Source organism: Globicephala melas, chromosome 8, assembly GCF_963455315.2.
Source record: "Globicephala melas chromosome 8, mGloMel1.2, whole genome shotgun sequence".
NCBI lineage: Eukaryota > Metazoa > Chordata > Mammalia > Artiodactyla > Delphinidae > Globicephala > Globicephala melas.
In genome coordinates, this window is record NC_083321.1 from 49,541,712 (window position 1) to 49,556,300 (window position 14,589).

The following is a 14,589-nucleotide window of genomic DNA, read 5'->3' on the forward strand; positions in this document are numbered from 1 at the left end:
GCATTGCTACCCTGCAGCCCCACTTGCAGCAGCCTGACCTTGGTCATGGTGATGTTGATGATTTGCGTGGTGCGCCGACGAGAGGAGCGGGTCTTCCGGCCTGAGTCCAGGAAGACATCCCCCAGGGAGTCCAGGCTGCTCTCCAGGGGGGGCTGACCCCGAGCGGGGATGGGGGTGAAGTAGAGACTCTCCAGGGATTCTACCTTGGGGGGCAGACGCTGGGAGATGGGCGAGGCTGGCTCTCCAGGGATGCTGGTGCCATCTGGCTGGGTACGAGGCAACTTGCTGTGGGGAAAACATCTGCTGAGGTGCCATTCCTGGGGCTACAAGGCATTTTGTCCATCCCTTTGCTCCAAAGCGACCAAGTCCTACATTTATTATTACAAGAAGACTAAGTCAAGCACCCCACCCTCTCTGATTTCTCAGAGGTATCAAGGAGAGTTCTTGACCTTGGCCTTCCATCCGTTCTCCATCCCTGGTGAGCCTATCCACTCCATGGCTCTCTGAACTCAATACTGGCAACTCCCAAACCCTGCTCCCAGACCCATATATCCACAGCCCCAGACCTCCCCCATGGATTCCACAACTAACGAACATGTCCCAAACCAAGTCCATTGTCTGTTCCTCCTCCTGTATCTCCTATTTCAGCCAGTAGGAGCTGGGAGGGGCGGCCTCCACCCAAGCCCCCAGCCACGAACACAGGCACAGTCCTACCTCTTCCCTCTCCTGCCAAACCCAATCGGCGAGTGAGTCTCCTGAGAGCTCTCCTAACCACACCATACTCCACTCTCACGCCCCTCCCTGCCTGCCTTGCCCCCTCTCACCTAGACTTACAACAGCCTCTGAGAGACACAGAGTGGAGACAAACAAGGACTCGAGCCAGGCTGCCCAGGTTCAAGCCTAGCCCTGCCACTGTGGCACCTTGGGCAAGTGACCGCCCCTCTGCCCCAATTTCATCTGTGAAAGGAGATAATCATAGACGCTTCCTCAGAGTTGTTAAGGGATAAATGAATGAATACTTTTCAGGTGTTTATAACAGTGTCTGACACACATAAGTCTTGAACATTTCTAAAAACACATTTATTGTTTTTATTAAAGTCTCAGTTTTCCCCTATCAGGACAGGCTTTCTAAGATGCAAACCGGACCATGTGCTCCTCAACAGTATGTGCTCACCCCCCACTCAGTGGGGAGTCCAGCCGGTCCTCAGGGACTTGGGCCCAAGCCCTTGCAACTTCATGTTCCAGCCCATCCAGGCTCTTTCTCGGCCTCTGCTCTCAACTACTCTCCTCCGTCCATCAGACACACCCCTGCGGCAAGACTCAGAGCAGGAGTGACAGCCTCCATGATGCCTTTTCTGACCACTCATTTTTATTTACTCCCACTGTGCTATATACAAACATCTGGCCTAATACCTCTAATACTTTCTTTATTCTTCTCTAAGAATAAGCTTCCAGAGGGCAAAGGGTTCACGTCTTATTTATCTCACAGCCCCAGTGCCCAGGATACAGCCTGATAAACAGGGGGCGCTCAAAGGACAACAGACGGAGGGAGGAAGGGTGCCTCCTGACCTGGTGATAGTGAGTGGGGTCCCCTCCTCGCAGCTCAGATCCAGGCTGTCAATGCTCAAGTCCAGCTGAGGCTTAGCCTGCGGCTCCCGGCTCTTTAAGGCGTCAGTCGCCACCTGGAACTTGCCCAGGTCCCGAAGCTGCTGGTCAGCGTGGGCAACCTGGGAAGGAGAGCCGAGGGAGAGTGAAGGGAGGCCTAAGCAGGGATGGCTGAGGAGAGGAGGGCGTCAGTGCAGCCAGGGCCCTACCTGTGCCTCCAGGCTGCGCACCTGGGCGGTGAGGTGACGGCAGGTCTGCTCGGCCTCCCTGGTCTTCAGCCCGGCCTGCTGCAGTTCCCGGCCCAGCCGATCCGCTTCAGCCCGCAGCTCCTTGTTCTCTGTCTGCAGCTGCTCCAGGCCCCGCAGCTGCTCCTGCAGCTCTTGGTTCTGCTGCTTCTTGGCATCATAATGAGTCTTGGCCTTCTCCATCTGGGTGGGCAGAGGGCAGGTGTGTTGGTGGGGCTGGGGTAGGGTGGGGCAGGAGGGCAGGACCAGGCTCCTCACCTGCAGCTTGTAGTGCTCAGCCGCCTGCTCCTTCTGGCTCAGCTGGGCCTGCAGCTCATTCAGCTGGGCCTGGAGGCGCTGCGCCTCTTGCTGGCTCTCACCTCCCTGGGCCTGGAAAGCACAAGAAGGGCTGATCAGGGCTGCTGGTCTGTTTGCTCCACCCGAATCCATAGCCTCCTGGGCTCCATGGATGTTTTCAGACTCCTGCCTAACCTCTCAGGACACACAAAAAGACCTTTTACCCGCTCCCAACTCCAGCCTACCAAAACACCACACACCCCTCGAAGTGCACCTTCTATAGGAGCTTTTCCTGTCCAGCTAATGCCATTTCTGGAAGAGTTCTGGCAGCCTGCCTTTGCTTCTTTGAGACCAGGCACAAACCATCTCACTCTCTCTCCATGAGTACAGTCTCCCCGAGGAGGAAGGGCACTGATCCCCAGGGAACACCAGGGTGCAGAGCATGGAGCTAGGCACACAGCATGTGTGCTCTCTGAGGACACGTGAATTCATTTCTGCTCAAAACCACTCTAGGAACTAACTATCTCCACTTCAGAGATGAAGAAACTGAGCTCAGACCTTGAAAGCAAATTGACCAGGGTCACAGTAACTAAACAGCAGAGTAAGACTTGAACCTTGGTCCACCTGACTCCAAAGCCTGTGTGGGCTCATTTATGATGCCGGCACTGCCTCCTATCCAGACCATAGACTCCTGGGGAGCAGGGCCTGTGGCGGATTCTCTGTCCACCTACAACACCAGCAAATACTACGTCTGTAGCAGGCACTGGACAGGGCCATCCAGATCCAGCCTTACCTCTCCACATCTCCCAGCACCAGGAAGGCCCCTAAGAAGAGTGTAATAAGCATCTGTTTATCACGTAATTGTGACATGGTGTGGAGTACATGGCAGTGAGCTGGGGAAACAAAGCTGAGCTCCCACCAACTCTGTGACCCTCCGAGGGCCACTGGTGCCAAATTCCTTTGCCCCTAACTAAAAGCTGTGACGCCTAGAGCTGCAAAAAAGCAAATATTAAACCAAAGAAGGTGACATCGCTGAAAGCATTAAGAATATTAAATTGCATTGTAATATTAAACGTTACTGACGCTCCTCCCTGAGATTTAGCAGCGCAACCCAACTGAACTTTCTGCAGTGATGGAAATGTTCTGATTTGCCCTGTCCAGTACAGCAGCCACTAGCCACACGTGGCTACTGAGCAGTGGAACTGTGGCTAGCGCAACTGAGAAACTGAATTTTAAATTTCATTTCAATTTAAATAACCACACATGGCTAGTGGCTACTGTAGCAGACAGTGAAGGTATGGGGGTTGGGGGCCACTCCAGTCTTCCCTCGAGAGCTCCCAGAGGCACAGGCGGGGCTCCTGAGGCTGCCAGGCCCCAGGGTGCCCCAACCCAGGGGCTTAGCACCTTCCCTCCTCGCTTGACCTGAGGCTAGCAGAGGGCAGGCCCATCCCCCAGCTGTCCCACCTTCAGCTTCTGCTGCTGCACCTTGCTGGCTTGGTCATGGTCAGCTAGCTTCTTACTCAGTTCTTCCACCTGGGGCAGGAAGGGAAAAGGAGAAGACAAGACTCAGGGAGGCCTTCCCCTGGATGTCCAGACAAATTACGCGGTTTTCCCCAGACCAGTCCCCAGTGTTCCTGGAAGAAGAAACTCAGGTCCTTTCTCTGGCCTCTAATTAGGGAACGGCCTGCTGCCCAGGCTGGTCAGCAGGACATTGAGTGATGTGACCCAACTCAAGTGCTGCCAGAGCCACCTGCCTGTGCTCGCCTCCAACCCCCACCTGCAGAGACAGAGACAGCACAGCTGACTCAGGAGCCGACACCCCACCACGTCCTACTGCCGCTGCTGCCGCTCCAGCCCCAACCTTCCCAGGCCAGACAGGGCCAGGGGACCCAGTCTACCACTCCAGCAGACGTACTCAGTGAGTGCCCATCCCCCCTCCTCCCAGATACGTCCAGAGAAAAAGCCAGATGCTCGGACCTCTTCCCAATATCCACAAGCCGTTAGGGTTCGTGCTAGCGGTGTGGCTGCTGTGATTAGCACTGGGGGTCAGGCTGCTGGAAGAGGAGGGCAGGGGCAGCACATGTACTCCAAGCCCACCCCACTCCCACAGAGAGGAAGAGCGAAGGGAGGGAGGGGACGAGAGGGAGCATAACAGCCACAAACACTCCTGGCTCCCCCAGGCATTCCAGGAGCTCAAGCATGATCAGCAAAGGTGAGAGGCAAGGGCTCCATTGCTAACTGTTTGCTATTCAGTTTGAGCTTCCCCATCATCTCAGGCTCCTCGGAGGAGATGATGGGAGGAGAGAAGGGCCGACTCCTCAGCAGGCCCAAGGTGACAGGGTAGGAGGAGTGGTGGAAAGCGTGCTCCCACTAAATACCAGTTCGATAGCTTTGACGTCTAGGGCAGCAGAGATCCTTGTGAGGGCACGGCAGCCAGACCTCCCCTCCTCTGACTTGTGGGAGCCCCTCCTGCTCCTCTCAACCTTGGCCTTCTTGCTCCCAGACATCACTACTCCATGCTCGGGGTTAAAACCCCAGAGAGTGATGGGCAGGCGTCCTGAGCTCACAACCCCCCTAATCTATGGGGACCTCCTGCACATCATCTTTCTGGTTTCTGTGGGGAAGAAGGGGCCTGTGTTAAACAAGGCCCATGGGCATCCTGCGAGTCCCCACAGTGGAGTACCCAAACTTGGAGTAGGTCTTGGAGGTTCAGGAATCCCAAGAGCAGTCTGTCGCTGGATCTGGTATGGGAAAGATGAAGCCTACCCTACCCCTCATCCCTGACAAGCGATGAAAGCACAGAAAAGTGGAGAGGCCGACCTGGGATGGGTGGGATGAGGCCTGAGAGAGGGCCTAGCACACTGCACTCCGGGGCGGCCTGGGCCTGGGTTCCACGGCTTGACCCTGCCCCCTTCACAAACAGTTCACAACAGGAGCCAGCGGAGGCAAGCTGCAGCCGGGGTCATGCACCGAGACCAGTCACCGCTTAAGCAGCCAGCATTTAGCGAGGACCTCAGGCATTACCTGCTTAGTTTGCTCTCTCTGAAATAACTCTAGCTGCTCCACCTGTGCGTGGGGAGGAGCAACGGAGACAGCATGAGATGGGGGCCAAAGAGGCACTGGCCCTGGTGCCAGGCTGACCTCACCGAGGCTCTAATCTTCCCATGGAACTAGACGTCTAAAAATTTTTGTAAATGCTAGCTCGGGTCATTCTAGTCGCCGGTGGCTCTCGGGGCCTCCACTGCAAGTGCGCCTCCTCACGACACTGTGCCTCAACGGGCTGATGGCCTTTGCAACCTGACTCTCCAGGGACAGAGGCTTCAGAGAAGAGGAGGCTATTGGTATTTTCTGTAGGCCAACGGGGTGGGGGCAACAGACTTGAACTCTACCAGTCACCTCTCTTCCTCTGCCACCCAGTGAGTGTGGGAAGACAAGACACTCTAATCATGTGGGAGCCGGAGGCCCAGGAATGCAGAGAGACAACGTCCCCCCCTCCCACAGGGCTGCTCTCTGGGGGCGTGCTTGAGCTGGATGCCTCACCTGGGCTGTGAGTTTCTGCCTCTCCTCCTGGAAACGCTGCCTCTCCTCCAGGACCTTGGCCTTGGCACCCTCGTACTTGGCAGTCATCACCTCCAGCTCCCGGGCAGAACTCTGTGCCTCCCGCTGCATCTCGGCCAGACGGGTCTCAGCCTCAGCACGCACAGCTGCCAGCTCTTGGCCGTACTTCTCCCGGGCCTGGTCCAGCTCCACTTCCAGGAACTGCCGGCCGAGGTTGGCCCGCTCGCCCAGCCCCCGGTTCTCCTCCGCCAGCAGGCCATGAGCCTTCTTCAGCATGCTCAGCTGCTCTGCGTAGCTGGCCTTCTCTGCCCGCAGCTGCTGGGCTGCTCGCTCCTGCTCTGCCACCTTCTGCCGCAGGGGCACCAGCTCCCCGAGCTCGCGCTGGGCCCGCAGCAGCTCTGCGTGCAGCCCACCGGCTGCCTGCTTGCTCTGCTCCAGCTCCTCTCGATGGCGTTTCTCAGTGGCTGCCTGCTCAGCCTGCAGCTGCTGGCACAGGTGCTTAGCGGGCAGCAGCTCGCTCACCAGGGCCTGCGTGCTGGTGTGCTCAAGCTGCAGGGCAGACAGGGCCTGCTCCTTCTGGAAGAACTTCTCCTGCCAAGCCTTCAACTCTTGGCCCAGCTCTTCTGCTCGCTCTGCCTGCGAGGCCAGCTCCTGCCTCAGGCTCTCGGAAGCCACCCGCTGCTTCTCTGCCTCCTCCCGGAGGGTCTGGACCTCCTCCCGCAGAGCGGAACTGCGTTCCGCGGCCCTGGCGCTGCTGCTGGCCGTCTCTGCCTGGAGCAGACGCAGCCTCTCTTCCAGCTTCTGACTCTTCTCTGACTCGGCACTAACCAGCCGCTTCAACTCCTTGCTCTCGCCTTCCTTCTCCAGCACCTGGCGGTTCAGGATGGACACCTCCTCCTCCAAGCTGCTGATGAGGCTGTTTTTCCTCTCAGCCTCCTGCTGACTCCGGGCCACCTGTGCCTTCCACCCATCCTCAGCCTTGCCGTGCTCTTGGGCCTTGGCGCGGAGGGTGGCCAGCTCCCTCTGGGCTGAGGCTAAGGTGTCCTGACCGCTCCCCAGTTCCTGGGCCTTCTGCTCTAACTGGCCCCGCAAAGTCTCCAGAGCACTGGCCTGCTCCGCGTGGGAGGCGCGCTCAGCCTCGAGGCTGCGCTCCAGGCTGGAGGACTTCTCCTGATACTCGCAGACCTGTTGCTCCAGCCTGCTCACCTCTGCCCGCAGAGCCTCCAGCTCCGGGCCTGTTTGCTCCGTCTTTCCGGTAGCCTCAGACTGGGCTCCCGACCCGGAAGCGTCTTCTCGGCTGGCCGTCCCTAGAGACTGTGGGCACTCCTCCTCTTTCCCGGCCAGCTGTTCCTTCAGCCGCTCCACAGTCTGCTGAAGCTCCTTCAGCTCTGCCCCCTGGGCTGCCTCCTGCCCACGAAGCTTGGCCAGCTCCTGATCCTTCCCCTCCTTTTCCATCAGGGCGCGGGCCAGTGCCTCCTGCAAGGCAGCAAACTCCACACGCTGCTCGTTGAGGGCATTCTGCAGCCGCATCTCAAGCTCGGCCTTGGCGGCCTTCTCCAGGGCAAGGTCGGCTTGGGCCCGGCCCCGCTCCTGGGTCAGCCGCGCCACCTCCCTCTCCTGCTGTCCACGCTCCTCCTGCTGCTGCCCCTGGCTCTCCATCAGCGCGGCGCGCAGCCTCTCCAGCTCACTGCCCATTTGCTCTGCCTCACGCTCCATGGCCTGCAGTGCAGCCTGCGTGCTGCAGAACGGGCGTCCCTGATGCTCTTTCAGCCACTCCGACTCTCTGTCTCCTGCCCTGGGCGGCTCCTTGAGTAGCTCCTGGGAGGCCGTTTCATGCTGCTCACCCGCCTTGCGCACCAAGGCCTCCAGGCGGACCACCTCCTTGCTGGTGGCAGCCATCTTCTCCTGCAGAGCGGACAGGTCGTCTGCGAGCTTCTGGGCCCTGACCTCCTTCTCCTGGACCTGCTGCAGGGCCCTGGCCAGGCTGGCGTGGAGCTGAGCAAGCTCACTCTGCTGCCGGCCGATCTGGAGCTCGCTGTGGGCCTCTATCCCTGCCACCTTCTCCTTTGCCTCCTGCAGCTCCTGGCGGGCCTTCTCGCATTCCTCCTTCAGGGTCATCAGCTGTTCCTGGAATATGGCTCCGTACTGTGCCTCCTCCTGCTGGCTGTCCTCGTACCGCTCACGCCAGGTGGCCACCTCCTTGGCAAGCTGCTCACACTCACTCTCAGCCTCGCGCTGGGAGGCGATGGCCTCAGCCAGCTCCTGCCGCAGGGCTTCTGTCTTGGCCTGATGGGCCTCCCCGAGCTGCTGCAGTCGGGCCTCCAGCCCCCTGCGCCCAGCCTTCTCTTCTTCCAGCTCCTGCTGTTCCTGCTCGTGCTGCTCCACCAGGCTCCGGGCCTCTGCCTCCAGCCTGGAGATGCATCGCTGCTGCTCTTCCAGGATGTCTGCAGCCCTGTGCTTCTCCTCTTCCAGGCTGCCCTTGGTGACCTTCAAGGACTCCTCAAGGGCCCGGACCTGCTCCTGGAGCTGGGCCTTCTCCTGGGCCACCGTTTCTCTCTCGGTTGCTTTTTGCTGCTCAGACCTCAGCTGGGCCTTCAGCTCTGTCATCTGGGCCTGCGCCTCACACCGCTCCTGGTGGGCTGCCTCAGCACGGGCATGGAGCTCCTCCACCTTCTGGCTCAGCTCTGCCTTCTCCCGCCGGGCCTGTGTCACCGAGGTCTGGGCACTGTCCCGGGCTTCACTAGCAGCCTGAAGCTGCTGTTGCAGGACTTCCAGCTCGGCGGCCTTCTCCTTCCCCAGTGCCTCCAGCTGCTGGAGGGCCGCATCCCTCTCCCGTAAAGAGGCCTCCCGCTCCTCAGCCGCAGCGGCCAGCTGCTGGGCGTGGTCTCGCCGGGTGGCCTTCTGCTCCTTGGTGGCCTCTTCCAACTGCTGTTCCTTCTGCTCCAGGCTGCTGCTCAGCTGCTCCACCTGCTGGCGGAGGCTCTGGGAGGCCTGTTCCTGCCGCTGGAGGGTCTGCGCGAGCTGCGCCTGCTCTGTTTGGGCCTGCTGCTTCAGGCCAGCCAGTTCTTGATCCCGCTGCTGGACGGTGGCATTGAGGGTGGCGAGCTCGGAGGTCATCGTGGCCACCTGGGCAGACAGCCGGGCCCCTTGAGCCTGAGAGGCCTGCTCCAGCTCTTCCTTGGCCTGGCCAAGGTTGGACAGGGAGCCCTGCAGCTCGGCAATCAGGCTGGCCAACTGCTGCTTTTCTTCTTCAAAGTGGCTCCGCTCGGCAAGCAACTTGGCTTCCCGCTGGCCCAGCTCAGTCTCCAGCACCTCCACTCTGGCTTGGAGCTGGGTGTTGTCTGCAGCGAGAGTGGCTGCCTCTTGTTTGAGAGTCTCCAGCTGGTGAGATAAAGAGACAAATGGGGCTCAGCACGACTCCTCGGTCCCCCGGCCCCTCTGGGGATTGAGGACCGCCAGGAACCTGAACACGGCGAACGTGGGTCTGCAGCAATCCCAGCACACAGGTCTCACCCCTGCCCCTGAGATCCTACCTGCAAGACATCACCCAGCACCTCGCCCTTCTCCCGGGGTGGGTTCTCCCGCAGCTGGGCCAAATGTTCTTCCAGCTGTGAAAGTTTTCCCTGAAGGATTTCATTCTTCTCTTCAAGGCATTTCTGGGAGTATACAAGAGCCCCATGTTAACAGAAGTGGAACAGGCACCGGATTACCACACAAACCCTTTTGAACATCAACAAAACATAAGACCTTATTACCAAGATCTCCTTTTGCCCTGACCTAGGGGAAAACTTGCAGAAATCAAGGACCTGGGACCATGAGAGACCTGACTCTCTAGCCCTGGTACCAGGGCTCAGTTAAGTCAAGTGACCTGCTCATTTCTTCTCCAAGGCTGCTGAGTTTACTCCAGATTTCCTCACTGTATGCCCTTCCTCACTCATGTCTTGACTCTCAGATAATCCAAAAACCCATCAGCTTAAAAATATCCCAACAGTCTGAGCATCAACAGCAGCAGCATCCCCTGGTCCCCTGCCCCACTTTACACCACTGTTCACTAAGTACCTACAATAGGCCAGGCACTGTGCTGGGTACCTCTCTGAATTTCTAACCTACCCAACAGATCTGGGAGGTAGCTACTACCATCCCTTTTTTTTTTTCTACAGGGTAAGAATCTGAAGCTCAGAAGTAAAGTGCTTTGCCCCCGGGCTACATGGTTATTAATAAGTGGCAGAGCTGGATTCTTATTAGCAATAATAAATAACGGTAACTAATTCACTGAGAGCTCACTTTGCACCAGACAATGTGTGTTCAGTGCTCCATATGCATTATCTTACAACGGATAATGAGGCAGCTACCCATTCTTTTTCCCATTTTAGGAAAAGGATGCCTAGAAAGAAAGTCAAGTAACTTGTCCAAGAGCCACACCTTGTAAACAGCAGAGACAGGATTCATAGGTGTACTGGCCTGAAGCCCATTACAGCACACTATTAAGCCTTGAAAAGTAGGCAGCATAATTCCCAAAGGCCCCAAAGAATAGAGCGGTAAACGGAATTCAGCTTTGAGTGTGTGGTCAAGACTGTGGCCCTGACTTCCCCAAGCAGAGGGTTACCTTGTCCTGCAGGGCTGTGCCGAGCTCCTTCTCCAGATGGGTCTGCTTCTCCACCCACTCCCGAGTGGCCTTGCTGTGCTCTTCTGTCAGTTCATTGAGGGCCCCCTGTAGTTGCTGCAGGTGACTGGCAAACTCCCGCAGCTGAGACAGACAAGAGGGAACGCCCATCACCCAGGGTCAAAACTGCCAACACCACTGCTACCTGCCCCCTGAGCTCCAGGGCCTGGACAGCTCCCATTAGCCTTCCAACCTTCCTCAAACCAATCGCAACTATTCACGTCTCTGACTCAGGACTACAAATCAAAACTTAGGGCCACCAGCCGGTCCCTGGCAGCAGCCAATTACGGAATGAGGACATTCTCCTCAACACTCTTTGGGGGAATTTTCCAGACCAATTCAAGCAAAGGGGCTTCCAGGTGGGGGCCAGAAACCTCAACACTCACCTTAAAGGAAAGGTCCCCATTCTCTTCAGAAAGCTGGTTAATTTTGCGATCCATCTGGCTCTTCTCTGTCTTCAGGTCCTGGCACTGCCTCAGAGTTTCGTGGAGCCGTATGGTGAGGCTGCAAGGGAGGGGAGCAGTGAGGAAAGAGCATATCTCCCCTGCCCCGGGAGTGGGAAGGACGGTAGGGAGCACTGTACCTCTCATTCTTGCCACGGAGCTCCTCAAGCTCCCTGGGCTCCAGCGGACTGGCTGCCTGCTTCTCGTGCAGCAGAGCCAGGCGGTCGATGCGCTGCTGCATCACGGCTATCTGCGCATCTGCCCCAGAGGAGGGGAGGACAGAGGAGAGTTAGCACAGGACTAAGGGGAGGAGGGGGAGGAAGGAAGAGGCGTCCAATCCCGGGGAAAGGAAGGAGGGTGGCAAGGACAGAACCAGCTTCCAGGAGGTCAGCCTGACAGGCCCAGGGCTGAGCTCTAAGCATCCGGGCCAGCAGAGGCGACAACACAGAAGACAGAGGGGCCACGCCTCAGACAAGCCCAGCACTTCCCCGGATGAAAATCCCAAATGCTGCCCGTTAACACACATCTGCCAGCGGCAGGCCACCTACCCTTCTCTGTGAGGAGCTTGCGGTTCTCGGCCAACTCCAGCTCCAGCTCGTCTCGATTATTTCTCTCATCTGCAAGCTGCTTCTTCAGCCGCCTCATCTGGAATTGTGGGGTCTGCAGAATGTCACCCATGGGGGAGGCTGGAGAACCTGGGAGGAAGCTGAGGAAGGAGATGGTCCAGATGCCATGGTCAGAAACCGACGTGAGGGCTGAAGCTACCGACCACAGGCGGGGCTGGGGGAGCCCGGCCCTATGGTTGTGAGCACCGGCTGCGGGGCCCAAACACCTGGGGTCTGTCTGCAGTGCTACCTCGTGCCTTATGACATGACCCTGAGAAAGCTTTTCTTCTTCCTCCAAGCCTTAATTTCTCTATGCCCTCCCCCGCCCCCATCGCTGCAAAAGGAGTGCATTCCCTTTGCCTCTACAGAGCTGCACTAGGAGAACGGACTTTAGCACAGTCTCCAGGGAAGCAAGAAATTCCATAAACAAAGAACAGCCTTTGAAAGGCCTTCTGCCGAGGACAGATCCCAACCAATTCCCCCATTAGTACTGGGGCAGGGGAGGGCATCCCAGATCTACAAGATACTCCAAGCACTCTTGATGACATAAGGGGCTGGTCAACAGCTTAGCCTCTAGGATGCAGGGATCTGAGGACTGGATGTTGAGGCCCCATCCCAGGAGAAGAGGCCCAGCACATACTTGTTCCCACTGGAAGAGGCGACTTTCTGTAGCTCTAGGAAGCGAACCTCCCTCTTGGCCTGGTGGCTGGGTGGGGAGAGCTCTTCAGAGATGGTGCTGGAACAGGGGGAAGGGACAGGAGCTAGAGGGGAAGGAGTAAACAAGCCGAAGAGAGGTTAGTAAGAGGGTGGACAGATTTGCATCTCTATGCAACTTGAGAACTCGCCTTAGTGGGAATGAATCCAGACACTTATAGGTAAGCTGCAGAGGGAGGCGCTTGGGCAGAACGTGAAGCCTGGTGTCTGGGTTACCCAGAGGTCAGTGCCCTAAGCCAAATCAAGCAAGGGGCTTCTGTTTCCACAGATCCCCAGCACTCAAAGAGCGCAGTGAAGTGACTGTGTCCCCCGTGCTCAGAGACTGGACCAAGTGCTCACGCTTTTCCCTCAAGCCGACCCTGAGCAGATCTCCTCTCAGCCCCAATGACCTCTCGAGTCAGAACCACCAGCCTCCTTGCTGAAGCCCTCCATTCTGAAATCGTGCACTGCCAGCATGACTTCTTTCTCAAAACCTCCTCTTCCCCTGGTTCCCACGGTGACCTTCGCATGGCCCTCCTACTTCTAACACCGGGTCTCGGTCTCCCTCACCTGCTCCTCCCGCCTCCCTCTCCCACCTGCCCTCCAAGCCCCAGAGCTCTGATGGGGCCCGTGTGCTCTGCCCACGGTGCCCAAGGCTTCAATGGCCATCCATACACAGACTTGCAAGCCCACAGCCTGGCCCAGAGCCCTCTCCTGCATTCTAGACTCACATCTGCAACATCTCCACCTGAAGGGCTGACGAGGAACCTGAACACAAGGAACATCCAATTCAGTGGCTGGATGAACGTGCCTAGACCCACACCTTACACCCTGTTGCTGTCAGACGGCTCTTCCAAACAGGCAGCACTCTCACTCTCTCTGATGTACTTCCAGCAAGACACTTGGTAGATTCGATATCTCCCTGTTCTAGCACTTATTCCTTATCATACATTCTGGTTTATGTATCTGCCTTCCCACCTAGAACACGGGCATTATGTAGGAAAAACAATTTTCTAAGACTGTGTACTCCCAGCTTATAAACCTAGAGTAATGACTGTTTAAACTACAAAAAACAAAAAAAGAAGTGTGTGTGTGTGAGGGGAGCGGGGGCGGGTAATCAAGGAGAACCCACAGCAGACATGATCACTTATAAATGTTCTGCTTAGCTGCTGCCAGGCGCAAGAAGGAGCTCTGTGGGAACTGGGATGATGGCAAGATGGCCCAGAAATCAACTTACCCCCTTACACACGTTTCCTAAGCACCAACTCTGTGACTTGTGTTGGGGCAAATCCCCACTGCACTTCCTGACAACTCAGCATCCTAGCACTCCCCAGCTCAGAAAAGAGAGGATCCTTGGGAGTGATCCCAACTTACCTTTCTGTAAGAAGTTCTCTGAGTCCTCATTCAGGTTTAGTCCATCCTCATGGTCCAGCACAAATTTGAGAATGACAGCTAACTCAGCCTGGACCACAGACAGAGAAAGAGCATCATTTAGGTGTTCGGGAGGCCCGAAGGGATGGAGGGCACCATCCTGGCCGTGCCAGCCCTAGGAGCCTGCTGGAGCCCATTCTTCCTCTCAGACCTGAAGACCCATGGTCCAGCCAAGAACACTCCACCAGAGACATGGTCACCCTACTTGTCCCCAGCCCCTCTTCTCCCCTAAAGACGTACCCAGGGTGAGACAGAGGTCCAAACTGACTTTGCTCCTGACCATGAGATGAGAATGGGCAAGCAAAGTAATGCAGTCAGAAAGCTTTCATACATAACCCTGTTGGCCTCTTCCAGCTGACCTCACTGTTGTTCTTTGTCTGAGTGAGAACTCCTCCAGGGCTCATCCAAAGCTTAGCCACCAGCAGGTATAATCTTGCCTTCTCTGTTTGAATTCCAAAGCTACAGAGTTTATCTGATTTTCCTGGCCATCTCTGTAGTTCCTTATTCCTTTAGAATTTGTTTCTACCAGGTCTATGATCAGCTTGGAGCAAAGAAAAGGTTAAAGAAAGGAAGGAGCCACCCATGCCTCCCACGCCACTACAACCCCCAACCCCAGAGACGAGCCATGAGCTAAGTGAGTACGAGATGGGATGACTCAACATTTCTACCACCACGTGAAAGGCCACAGCTCTCTGGACACTGCCCCACCAGTCACCTACATTACCCACTGTGGCATCCCAGCTGCTTCTGCTCTGGAAAATAAAGGACAGCTGCTCATATAGGAAGCAAGGAAAACATCAGGACCCATATGGCAGGTAGTTCCTGGAAACCAGGTCAATTCCCTCTCTAATGAAACAGACGCACCAACTCTTCACTTAGGGACCATGCAGAGCAGGGGAGAGGACGTAACCGCTCTGAGCTAGACTGTCATGGCGGACAAAGACATTCTCACTAATCCTTCCTACCAGAGGAAAGGAGGAAGAAATGGAGTGACAGTTTGTGTGAAACACACACACGTACATACGGGAACACATACACGGAGAAAGAATAATTTCTATGTATTATCCAAA

The 14,589-nt window shown here is 56.8% G+C and overlaps 2 protein-coding genes across 13 annotated transcripts in view; one reads left to right on the plus strand and one right to left on the minus strand.

Moving 5' to 3' along the window:
* IL18BP (interleukin 18 binding protein) overlaps positions 1 to 14,589 on the plus strand; it is a 30,963-nt gene that overhangs the window by 7,466 nt on the left and 8,908 nt on the right. Inside the window, exon 7 of one of the 2 annotated variants that reach the window (XR_011377626.1) lies at positions 5,050 to 9,907. The exons of the other annotated variant lie outside the window; for it this stretch is intronic. The gene's annotated coding sequence lies outside the window, so the exon portion shown is untranslated. Of the gene's footprint in view, positions 1 to 5,049; positions 9,908 to 14,589 lie in introns of those variants that run through there. 2 annotated transcript variants of the gene reach the window in all.
* NUMA1 (nuclear mitotic apparatus protein 1) overlaps positions 1 to 14,589 on the minus strand; it is a 73,057-nt gene that overhangs the window by 4,086 nt on the left and 54,382 nt on the right. For 8 of the 11 annotated variants that reach the window (XM_060303613.1, XM_060303611.1, XM_060303615.2 and 5 more), the window contains 14 exons: positions 13,463 to 13,550; positions 12,036 to 12,156; positions 11,339 to 11,496; positions 10,931 to 11,048; positions 10,734 to 10,851; positions 10,291 to 10,431; positions 9,218 to 9,340; positions 5,667 to 9,065; positions 5,151 to 5,192; positions 3,591 to 3,659; positions 2,109 to 2,219; positions 1,815 to 2,033; positions 1,570 to 1,727; positions 39 to 285 (listed from right to left, as the gene is read on the minus strand). In XM_060303613.1, coding sequence (XP_060159596.1) covers positions 39 to 285; positions 1,570 to 1,727; positions 1,815 to 2,033; positions 2,109 to 2,219; positions 3,591 to 3,659; positions 5,151 to 5,192; positions 5,667 to 9,065; positions 9,218 to 9,340; positions 10,291 to 10,431; positions 10,734 to 10,851; positions 10,931 to 11,048; positions 11,339 to 11,496; positions 12,036 to 12,156; positions 13,463 to 13,550 — 5,112 coding nt within the window. The remainder of the gene's footprint in view (positions 1 to 38; positions 286 to 1,569; positions 1,728 to 1,814; positions 2,034 to 2,108; positions 2,220 to 3,590; positions 3,660 to 5,150; positions 5,193 to 5,666; positions 9,066 to 9,217; positions 9,341 to 10,290; positions 10,432 to 10,733; positions 10,852 to 10,930; positions 11,049 to 11,338; positions 11,497 to 12,035; positions 12,157 to 13,462; positions 13,551 to 14,589) is intronic. The other 3 variants (XM_060303618.1, XM_060303620.1, XM_060303619.2) reach the window with 3 other exon arrangements.